The sequence below is a fragment of the Budorcas taxicolor genome, chromosome 7 (genome assembly GCF_023091745.1).
Source record: "Budorcas taxicolor isolate Tak-1 chromosome 7, Takin1.1, whole genome shotgun sequence".
NCBI lineage: Eukaryota > Metazoa > Chordata > Mammalia > Artiodactyla > Bovidae > Budorcas > Budorcas taxicolor.
Window position 1 is genome coordinate 78609791 of NC_068916.1, and position 12144 is coordinate 78621934.

Here is a 12144-nt window from a genome sequence, read left to right on the forward strand (position 1 = left end):
TTTGAAGTACTCCCTAAGAATTTTGTTTATGCCATCAAGGCATCTAGTGATATCTCATGTGTCTTCTTTGTTTCTTTGTCACTCTGCCAGAGTTTGTCAATTTTATTGACTTTTCCCCCCAAAGAAGCAGCCAGTTTCTTTGCCCTTCTGTGTTGTTTTTATGTGTACAGTTTTATTTAATTTGGTTCTTTATTAATCTCTTCCTTCTCACTTTTAGTTTTAATATTTTCTTCCTTTACTAGAATCTAGACGCTTTGATTATTGATTTGAGACTTTTCCTGTTTTCCAATGACTGTGTTCAGTTCTGTAAATTTCTCTCTCAGCAGTGTTTTTGCAGTTTCTTACAAATTTTGATATAGTTCCTTTTTCCTACATTTTAATGTATATTTTAATCTTGTATGATCTTTTGTTCCTGAATTATTTAGAAAATTGTTGTTTTTAAGTGTTTAGATATTTTCTCCTCATCTTTCTATTACTGATTTAGTTTTATTCCATTGTGGTAAGAGAACATACTCTGTATGACTTCAGTTTGAGATTTGTTTTACAATCCAGACTATGTTACTTGGGTACTTAAGGATATAACAATATGCTGTTGTTGGGAGGAATAGTCTGTAAGCGTTAAATAGGGCTTGTTGGTTGATGGTGTTTGGGGATTCTTCTGTATCTGTCTTGATTTTCTAGTTGTTGAAATTCCCGTATTGAAAGCTCCAACTCTACTTATGGATTTATATATTTTTCCTTTCAATTCTGTTACTTTTTGCTTAATATACTTTGCAGGGGTTTCTTTTGTTGTTGTTTGTTTTGTACATATTATTTAGAATTGCGACTTCTTGGAAGATTGGTCCTTTTATCATTATATAATGCCCCTCTCTATCTCTGATAATTTTCTTTGCCTATGAAGTAGACTTTACTAATATAAACATAGTCACTCCTGCATTCTTTTTGTTAACGTTAACTTTATATCTCTTTTTTCTTCATTTTACTTTCAACATGTCTGCAATGTTATATTTAAATTTACTTACTCATTGATAATATGAAGTGGGTTGTATTTTCTAATTCATTCTGAAGATCTCTATTTTTTAATTTGTGTATTTAGACCATTTACATTTAATTAATTATTGTTATTTTAGGGCTTAATTATGCCATTTTACTGTTTGTTTTCTATTTGTCCTCTTGTTCTATTTTTCATTTTTCTCTTTTCTTCTTCCTACTTTTCTGTGGTTTATTGAACATTTTTTTGAACTCCATGTTGATTTATGTACAGTGTTTTTGAGTGCATCCTTTTTTATAGTCTTTTTAGATGTTACATTATACCTACATATCTTATCACATTTTACTACTTTCATCACTTTACCAATTATATTGTGGAAACCCTACCTCCCTTTGTATCTTTTTACCCTTCTCATTTATAGTATCACTTCTTAAATATGACCTCTGCATATATTAAAACCTCATCAGACAATTTTATAATTTTTACTTCAACCATTAAAAGTAATTTGGAAAAGTCAAAAGGAGGGAGTCTTTGGTCTTTATTAATATTTTCACTAAGCATGTATATTCTTTCTTTCTTATTTTTTCTTTCATTATTTCCAAGATTTCCCCCCCCGCCCCTTCTGTTTTAGAGAAGTACTTCTTTCAACATTAATTCAGAATAGGTCTGCTGGTCATAATGTCTCTTATGAATGTTTCCATCCATCTGAGAATGTCATATCCTCTCCTTCATTCTAGAATGATGTTTTCACTTGATCTAGATTTCTGGGTTGAAACTTCTTTTCTCTCAGCATTTGAAAAATGTTTTGCCATTTCCATCTTGCTTCCATGGTCTGAGAAAAAAATCTACTTTTATTCAAATTGCTTTCCCCCAAAGGTAAGCTATCACTTTTCCTCACTGCCTTCTAGATTTTCTTTGTCTTGAGTTTTCAGAAGTTAGCTGTGATAATGTCTTAAAGTAGATGCATTTGACTTTACCCTTTTGGGGGTTTGTTCAGCATGTTGAATGTTTGCAAATTTGGATGTGTTCAGCTACTGTTTTAGCACTTTCTCTGCCCCTCTTTCATAGTCTTTTCCTCTGTGACTCTGATAACATAAGCATTAAGTATTTTGTTCTCATTCTGTAGGTAGCTCCCTAAGGCTCTGTTCATTTTTTCTTCTTTAGTTTGTTTTTTAATCAACTGTATAGAGTGGGTAATTTCCATTGTTAAGTTTTCAAGTTCCTTCATCCTTTCTTCTATCTCTTTATTCTTCTCTTGAGCCCATCTATTATTTTTTTTTTTTTTGGCTATTTTAATTTTCACTTCTAAAATTTCTGTTGGAGTCTCCTTTGTATCTTCTATTTGTTTGCTGAGACCTTCTTTTTTTGTTTGTTTGTTTAAAGTGTGCTTTAAATTACTGTTGAAGCATTTTATGATGGCTATTTTTAAATCTATGTCAAATAGTTCTAACATCTTTCTCCTCTCAGTGTTGGTATCTATTGAGTAAACCTTTTTCATTCACTTTGAAAACTTTCTAGCTCTTGGTGGTATAGATTTTGTTTTGTTTTGTTTTCTGAAATCTGGACATTTGAGGTATTATGTTATGAGAGTCTATGTCTTATTTAAACCTTCTATTGTAGTTGGTTTCCTCTGACACTGCTCTGTAAGATGAGGGATCCTACCTCATCATTGCTACTTTTGCCTAAAAGTCCAGGTTTTTCACTCAGTCTTTGCTAGCACTTTAGGGCAGAGATTTCCTTGTTAGGATCTGGGAGAGGAGGAGAGTTGGGAATTCTGATTCCCCACTAGACCTCCACTGATAGTTCCCTGGCGGTAGGGTTAGGAGTGCTCCTTTACTCCTCCCCACATGATATCTGCTAGCACCAATAGCCAACAACAATAGGCAGAAGGACTCATCACCACTGGGAAATAAGGGAAGTCCTGAGTCTCCACTAGTCCTCCTGTTATACCACCCTAGCAGAAAGGAGTGGCACCTGATAACCACCCAGTGAGGGTGGAAGGCCAGGCTGGCACCCTCTGAGGAGATGACCTCATTACTTCCTGTAAGGCATGAAAGTGCTATCTGCCTTCTTAACCTTCTGTGAAACCACTGATGGGGGTGGGTTGGCTTGTTGCTTCCTCAGAAGCATGGAAATCTAGGCTCCACACTTGGCTTTTGCTGGTAGAGTTGGGAGTGGGGGCTACTGCATTTCCTATGCTATTTGGCTGGGGTGAGATGGTTAATATCTAAATGTTTCCTCTCTTGTTAGGCTGCCCCCTTCAAAGTCCTTTGGCTAGAGGCAGCAGGATTTTGTTGGAATTTTTATTGTCTGAGTCTATTGCTGTTTCTGGGTTGATAAAATCTTTAGCTCCAAGAATGAAATATATAGGGCAAAGAGAAATTTCAGAAACTCACCACAGTTTTGTTCCTTGGGTCCTGAGGGCACTAGTAAGTCTGTTTCTTATTCCTACCTTTCAGATTCTTCCTACTGTTATTTTATATATAGTATATAGTGTCTTCAGCTATACCTAGTGGGAAAAAAAAATTGTAAAAGTACACTTATCCAATCGTTTTGGAAGTGGGAATTTCTAGACTGTGTGATTTTCCACAATAAGCTCAGGACCCAGATTTTAATATAAATTCTGCTGGTTTGTCTCTTTTTTATTGGAAATTAATTTTTAAATAACAATCAGGCTAAATGCAAAATGTCTAGAGCCCAACAGCCTGTATACTCTGCTCAGTTTTCTAAGAAATTAGCTTTCCCTGGCTAAAATTTGTCATTTTCTTACCTCATTTTATATAAATGTCTATCATTTATCTGGAGGTGACATTGCTGACAAACTCAACTATCAAGGGCCTAGGCAAGAAAGAGAGATTTAGCAGGAAAAGATCACTAGGCAACCAAATTAGATGTCAAAATGTCCAAACATTAAATTTCTTGTACTTTATAAATAGGTAATAAGCCTTTAGGCTCCCACTTAGAGCATGATTTTAAAAAATATGTGTAAAATAAAATCACATACATGTACACGTAGAAAGTCAGCCCAATTTCCAAAGCATAATGCAAATTAGAGGAGATAGGATTTCATGAGTTAGGAACACTGAAAACATTAAAAAGTAAAAACTCACAGTGAAGCAGAGGAGAGAAAAATGATAAAATACATTCAAAACAGACAACCCTTCTCTCCCAGAACACTTGTAGCTCCTCAGTGTTAGTGCACACAATCTTATACAGCCTTGTGTGGGTGTTCAGTTGGGTCGGACTCTTTGCAGCCTCCCAGACTGTAGCTATGTATGGTTTTTCCAGTAGGCATGTATGGATGTGCGAGTTGGACTATAAAGAAAGCTAAGTGCCAAGGAATTGATACTTTTGAACCTGTGGTGTTGGAGAAGACTCTTGAGAGTCTCTTGGACTGCAAGGAGATCCAACCTGTCCATCCTAAAGGAGATCAGTCCTGAGTATTCACTGGAAGGACTGATGCTGAAGCTGAAACTCCAGTAGTTTGACCACCTGATGAGAAGAACTGACTCCTCTGAAAAGACCCTGATACTGGGAAAGATAGAAGGCAGGAGGAGAAGGAGACAACAGAGGATGAGATGGTTGAATGGCATCACCAACTCGATGGACATGAGTTTGAGTAAGCTCTGGGAATTGGTGATGGACAGGGAGGCCTGGCATGCTGCAGTCCATGGGATCGCAGAGAGTCGGACATGACTGAGCGACTGAACTGAACTGAGACTGTAGCCTGCCAGGCTCCTCTGCCCATGGAATTTTCCAGGCAAGAATACTAGAATGTGATGCCATTCCCTTCTCTAGGGGATCTTCCCCACCCAGGGATCAAACTTGCATCTTGTCTCCTGCATTGGCAAGTAGATTTTTTTAGCATTAGCACCACCTACATCCTTAGTGGCTTCCCCGGTAGCTCAGATAGTAAAGCATCTGCCTACAATGAGAGAGACCCATGTTTGATCCCTGGGTCAGGAAGATCCCCTGGAGAAGGAAATGGCAACCCACTCCAGTATTCTTGCCTGGAAAGTCCCATGGACTGAGGATCCTGGTAGGCTACAGTCCATGGGGTTGCAAAGAGTCCGACACGACTGAGCGACTTCACTTACACTTTCACATCCTTCAGTTAAGTCACTCAGTCGTGTCCCACTCTTTGCGATCCCATGAATCGCAGCACACCAGGCCTCCCTGTCCATCACCATCTCCCGGAGTTCACTCAGACTCACGTCCATCGAGTCTGTGATGCCATCCAGCCATCTCATCCTGGGTCGTCCCCTTCTCCTCCTGCCCCCAATCCCTCCCAGCATCAGAGTCTTTTCCAATGAGTCAACTCTTCGCATGAGGTGGCCAACGTGCTGGAGCTTCAGCTTTAGCATCATTCCTTCCAAAGAACACCCAGGGCTGATCTCCTTCAGAATGGACTGGTTGGATCTCCTTGCAGTCCAAGGGACTCTCAAGAGTCTTCTCCAACACCACAGTTCAAAAGCATCAATTCTTCGGCACTCAGCCTTCTTCACAGTGCAACTCTCACATCCATACGTGACCACTGGAAAAACCATAGCCTTGACTAGATGGACCTTAGTCAGCAAAGTAATGTCTCTGCTTTTGAATATACTATCTAGGTTGGTCATAACTTTCCTTCCAAGGAGTAAGCGTCTTTTAATTTCATGGCTGCAATCACCATCTGCAGTGATTTTGGAGCCCCAAAAAATAAAGTCTGACACTGTTTCTACTGTTTCCCCATCTATTTCCCATGAAGTGATGGGACCAGATGCCATGATCTTCATTTTCTGAATGTTGAGTTTTAGGCACTAAAAGTCTTCCTTTATCTGTATGTAGTTCAAGTATTGATATTTATAATTAGAAGTTTGAGTTTCAGGGATTCATATGATCATCTTTGTCTTATGTAAATTTGCAGCTACTCAGCTAAGACAAGGATTTATTTTTAATCATTCAGAGGAGGAAAAAAACTACTTCTTAGAGAGCACTTACCATGTGTTAGGCAGCATACTGAGAGCTTTCCATAGTGTCCCATCTAATTTTTATAAATAATCTGTAAATATTTATTTTCTGTTTTCAGTGGTTGAGAACCTGAATTTTACAAGGGCCCTGAATTTTACAAGGGCCCTGGCTAGTCAGTGGTCATGATGAGATTGATATCCAACAAGACTACAATAGCCATGCTCTTAACCAGCCTATACTATGGTTTCTAAAATGTTAAGATCACATATTGGGTGTTAAGGGAGAAGTTTTTGGACATGTAGAAAATGTTAAGACACTTGAATCTTTGGTGCAGCCCCCAAAACTTCCATGCTAATGTTGATCATCTTTGTTCTCTAAGCAGGTCCTGGAGTCTTGACTGGTGACTCTCAAAGTCGAAGAAGCTTCTCAGCTTCCTAAGTCAGAGACTGTAGGCTCCAGGAAACTGAAAATTTAAGTTTTTTATAAGTGACTGTGGCAACAGCTCGACTCTGCTTGATGTTTACCACAGATATGCCCTCTTAATGCCAGTTGTCAAACAAAGGTATTCATGATTACAGGCAATGTTTGATACTATACACAAATAGTCTTAATTAGGATGGTTTCTGAGATCCAGAAGGAACTCTTGGTATGAAAGGACAAGGAAGAGATAACTTGACTTCTGCTTTCTTGGGGCTGATGCCTTCCACATTGCTGCACATTTAGGCTAGTCCCTTGGTATACACAAGCATCCCGTTGCAGTGTGGTAAATAACCAAAGAAGAGCAGAGGGGCTCCAAACTATAGATCTACTCCCCAAGTACATTCTGACATATTGAGGAGACAGTGAGCATTAGAAGCCTGGAGAAAAATCATTACACTGGTTCTGGGTTGTATTTGCCATTTTAATTAAATTTGTGTTTTTCCATTCTGTCCAGGCCCTGGCCCTGTGGTCCAGGCTATTTTGCATGGCCAATGAAATCAATAAGAGCCTATCATTTGGAACTTGGAGGCATCTAAGCATTTTGATCTTATTTGCTCGGCAGAAGGCTAGAGTTTTCTGAGTGATATTTGTCTACATTTCTAGGTCCCGGGTGTCAAGCTGTGGGGCTCCCTGGTTGCCAGATCATATGTTGGTGAGGCTTCTTTCCATCAACTTACCTATTGCATTCAGTGGTCTTCCCCATTTTTCTTTTCCACAGTGGATATCCCAGCTGTGAAAAAGGACACTAGGGTGGGCTTAGGTTGATAGCCATGTGGTTGTGCCAGTTGGCCCTCTGTGAGCAAGATGTCCTGTTGGCAGGTGACTAGGGAAAAGACCAGGTTTCTCCAAGAATCAGATTTGCCAAGAAGATAAACCAGATGAGGAGTTTACTGAAGGCTCATTAAATAAATCAGAGGAAGACTGCTTGTCAAGAATGCCTTATATTGTTATTCTCCATACCCAGCCAGGCAAATTTTATGTTGGTCCAATGTGACCTGGTACCATTAAAAGCATTATCAGCATATATTTATGCCTTTTACATCTTTATTTGATTGGTATTTATTTAATTCTGGTGTTTTTTTCCCCAGTCCTTCAGCAGCAAAAAGAGAAAGCAATTGAAGTCACATAAAATCAGTTTTACTCTGAACTACTTCATAGTAAGATCTTTCGTTAGGGTGACAGACTTACCTCTCGTCTTCACACGTATAGAAAATCAAAATATGAGTTATTTTGCTACTATTTTCCCCTCAAATCTATTTAGTTAAATAGCACAGGAATTAATTTACTGCATCGAATGATTCTATTTAGGCTGATTGTTTAAGTGTACATTAAGCGTTTGCAGAAGAGATGAAGCAGCGCTGACCAAATTCACCTTTGTGCATTTTGATCCGAGTCAAAGCATGAATCAGAACAGAAGGCAGTAATTCTTAGAATCATAGTCTGAGTTTTTCTCCTGTGATGTTTTTAGGTGGCCAAGTGACAAGTGCCCAAACCCCGGCCTGACTCTTCAGAAAGCATCAGCCTTCTGCCAGACCTGAGATAATGGATGTCAAAGACCGGCGACACCGCTCTCTGACCAGGGGACGGTGTGGCAAAGAGTGTCGCTACACGAGCTCCTCCCTGGACAGTGAAGACTGCCGTGTGCCCACACAGAAGTCCTACAGCTCCAGCGAGACTCTGAAGGCCTATGATCACGACAGCAGGGTGCACTATGGGAACCGAGTCACCGACCTCGTTCACCGGGAGTCAGACGAGTTCCCACGACAAGGTAGGTGGAGCTGACCACACTGAGTGTCCGAGCTGTCTTACTTGCTTGCACTGTTGCTCATCGATGACTGAGGTTGGTGGAAATAGGGAGCAAAGCAGGCCTGCATCAAGTCTCCATTCAAGTTTAGTTTAAGAGAACAATCTTGTTGTCCCCCATGTCAGATTCCAGATCACAGAAGGACCTCTTCTGCCCTAGACACTTCAATTCTTTGAGTTTGTTGGTTACTTTTGGAGACATACCAGGGTAGGTTTTGATCAGATGTAACAAAGAGCAGACCCTTGGCTCCATGAGGGATATCCCTGTGACCATGATGGATCACGGTCCCAAGGAACATGGAATTATCTGTGATTTTTAAACTATTCTCCTTGAAACTGAGACACAAGCCTCTAAGAGTCCAGATTTCTCCTGCTACTCACATTGAGCTTCTCGGTTATATTCTCTTTGAACAAGTTGTATAATGATAAAAACATATTTGAATCTCTCTCCACTCCCCTCCCATATAATAATATTTCATTTCTGTCTCCCCGCCCCCAAAATATGTGGTGTTAATTCTCAGTTACACATGTTTTTAATGTTTTGAAGTATAGGTCAATTCCAATTCCACTGGTATAATTCCCACACCTGCTTTCACCTAAACATAATTTTCTTGTACAGTTTTGATTTCTTTGGGGAGGAGAATGTTTTCATCCTAAGCACTGACAGTTGGCATTCTCTTCTTAGTCACTATCCATGGGAAATTTTGTTATCACTTGTGATGAGTTGCTGTAAATGTATGAACGCCTGGACTCAGGCACAGTATTGAGAGGCAGTGTGTCTAGCTGACTGGCTGGCTCCAGGTCTTATGCTTTGTGTACCAGCCTCGCTCTGTATGTCATTTACATAAAGTCTTAGCAAAATTACCAGTGGACACGCAAAACTGCAGTGAATGCACCAGGAAGGGGCACTCTGCAGTGCCAAGGTTCTACCTGCTGGTTTATTGCATCATGTGTTAATACTGATTCTATAGTTCTTATTCTCTGTCCCTGTCAGTAAATGTTGCAACTAGTTTAATTCTTCATTATATACCCTAGCTGTGTCTTATTCCTTTCAGGCCGCTATAACAAAATACTGTGAACTGGTGGCTTATTAATAACAGAAATTTAGTTTGCACAGTTCTGGAAGCAGGGAAGGTTAAGGTCAAGTCCTAGCAGATTTGAGTGCTGCTGAGAAGTGTCTTCCTGGCCCATCAATGGCCATCTTGTCCTGTGTCCTCATACAACTGAAGAGGGCAAGGAAACACTCTGGGGCCTCTTTTATCAGGGCACTAAACCTATGTATGAGGGTTCCACATTTGTAATTCATTTACCTCCCAAAAGCCCCACCTCCAAATAGCTTTGAGGGTTAGTTTCCATATAAAAAATTTAGAGAGTCACAAACATTCAGTCTATAGAAGCTTCAAATTCCATCCCTGGTTTCTTAATTTCCTTAGCTTAGTTTACTTAGTCTTTTGTTTATTTCTTAGAAAACACTACTTATATGTAATATATATGTATATCTGCTATAATTCAGTGATTGTTCTGAAAAAGGGAAGGAAGGAAGGGAAGGTGAAGTCACTCAGTTGTGTCCAACTCTTGCGACCCCATGGACTGTAGCCTACCAGGCTTCTCCATCCGTGGGATTCTCCAGGCAAGAATACTGGAGTGGGTTACCATTTCCTTCTCCAGGGGATCTTCCCAGCCCAGGGATTGAACCCAAGTCTCCCACATTGGAGGCAGACGCTTTAACCTCTGAGCCACCAGGGAAGAAACATGTTCTCAAATGCTCCTCCATTAGCCTGGCTTCACCTTTTATATTTAATAAAACATTCCACAGAATCAGTGGAGAAACAGTTAAAATTTTATCTCTACTGCCTTTGTAGACCCTTGCAGAATGCACTTGTTATTTAATCTTCACTCTTATTTTCTGAGTTAACTGCATGTAAATGAAACACATTGCAAACAAGGGGAGGAGGGTTGCTTGAAAATTGTTCTGTATCAGATGTCTTTGATCTGTGAGTAACTTCAACAAGTGTTTTACTTTGTTAAGTTCTCACTCGACCTCAAAGTGCATGTAGTGGAAATTAGGAAAAAAAAAAAAAAAAAAAAACCCAAGGAATCACAGCTTAATTAAGGGAAGGCTTAACTATCCAATTTGAAAACTGAGGATACCTGCCTGTTGCTTCCAGGGGTATCTCTCATACAAGACTGAGATATTTTGAAAGGTGATGCACATTAAACAAGGTTGACAGCCTTCCATTTTCTGTTGTGTTTTCTGTTTCCTTTATGATATTATTGTATATGTTTTTGTTTCTCATGATTCTGGGCTAAAATGTGGCCTCTCCTTCCTAAGTCTCATTAAAGGTGTGTCCTGGCTTCTGATCATTGTGCACTGAACTGTAGATCCCAGATTATTGTTGAACTGTGGATTTGCCTGTCACCTTTTCCCTTATTAATATTTACATAAAATGAAACCAAGTGCTTGGGATTTTATTTTCAAATATACCTTTATTCTTCCTGTTTAATCTTGTTCCTCTTCATTGATAATAATGAAAGTCGCTTGGCCATATCAAACCCTTCGCTTTGCAATTAACAATTCACACATGCCTTGTGTTGTTATTGAGCCCATATTTGTTTGTGTAATGTGTTTGCATGAATTAAAAACTGTGCAGGCCAAAAGTAGAAATGAAAAGGCATTGGAAGTATTTGCATATGCAAGTGCAATTCCTTCTGAAGACATCTATGAATTTATGCATGAAAATGTAGTCAGTCTGAGTGGATCTACTTTGATGGGTTCTAAAATTGAACTCTGCAGGAAGTAAATAAGCACATATTTAAGGAGAGGAGGAACAGGAGATACAATCTGCCAAGCATTTTCAGTGTGAAACTTAGCCACTCCAGAGAGGGTTAAAACAAATTTTACACTCTAATAACAATAATTTTTTTTAAATGTCATGCATTTCCCATTTTATTTTCTTATTCATGAAGTCAAAGAGGAGGATCATCTCAGCACTTATTAGCCTAGAGGTACATTAGCAAGGATCAGAGCGGGATCATCTCCTACGGTATTCTTATTTAAAACCCAAGACAGTGATCATAAAACAAACACGCTTCTCACTTGCAAGCAAGTTTGGCAAACACAGTCGGATGACTCTCCAGATGCTCAGAGGGGAAAAGACTTGCCAGCTAGTGAAAGTGATTAGGGGCTGGGGTCAGACCTTGTCTGGTTTCCCCAGCTGGCCAGCAGCAAGCATCAAATGTGAGAACCTGCCAGGTCCCAGCAGGAACGATGGGCCACAAGTTCCCCTGAGAAGCTTATGGAAATGCCCATCAAAGTAAAACTCCTTTGCTTGCTTTCAACACAGAATGCTCCTCCTGCCTCCTTCTCCTGTGGGTCTCTCCTAAGAAGAGACAATGCAAATTACCTGTCTGCCCTCTATTATGTTGGATTCTCCTGGTGTGAAGGGAGGAAATGACTGACCTTAGGTCTGTGGCCGCTGGAGTAATTAGTGAATGACTAATCCTGCACTAAATAGCATCCCAGTGGTCTGAAAGTTAATGCCCCTGGCAAAAGTGACCAGTAGTCTGATCCCTGGGCAAACCCAGTCCCAGCCTGATCTGTGAAATAGATGCCACTTTGGATAATACAGGTCAGCCAAGTTCTCAGCCAGGCTGTATCAGCTTGTCGTTTTGGACCCTGAAGTTAGGGTGTTAGAGCAGTGTGATACACAAGACATCCTCCTGAGGCTTAAGAGCCTCAAGTTAGATGTGAACTCTGCTTTTGCATATTTATGTACTTCTGGCTCTGGTCTGATACTGTACTTCACCTGGATTATTATACAGTCTTCAAATATGTTGAATAGCAACAACAATAATCACCAAAGAGTAATGGCTAAACAGTCATGGAGACTCTTCATCAGGTGCCCATCTAAGCACTTTAC

At 39.8% G+C, this 12144-nt stretch overlaps 1 protein-coding gene across 1 annotated transcript in view; it reads left to right on the top strand.

Moving 5' to 3' along the window:
* The first annotated feature begins 7963 nt into the window (after window positions 1–7963).
* The window catches only part of TENM2 (teneurin transmembrane protein 2), a 1062966-nt gene continuing 1058785 nt past the window's right edge, over window positions 7964–12144 (top strand). Inside the window, exon 1 of the mRNA XM_052642871.1 lies at window positions 7964–8189. Coding sequence (XP_052498831.1) covers window positions 7964–8189 — 226 coding nt within the window. The remainder of the gene's footprint in view (window positions 8190–12144) is intronic.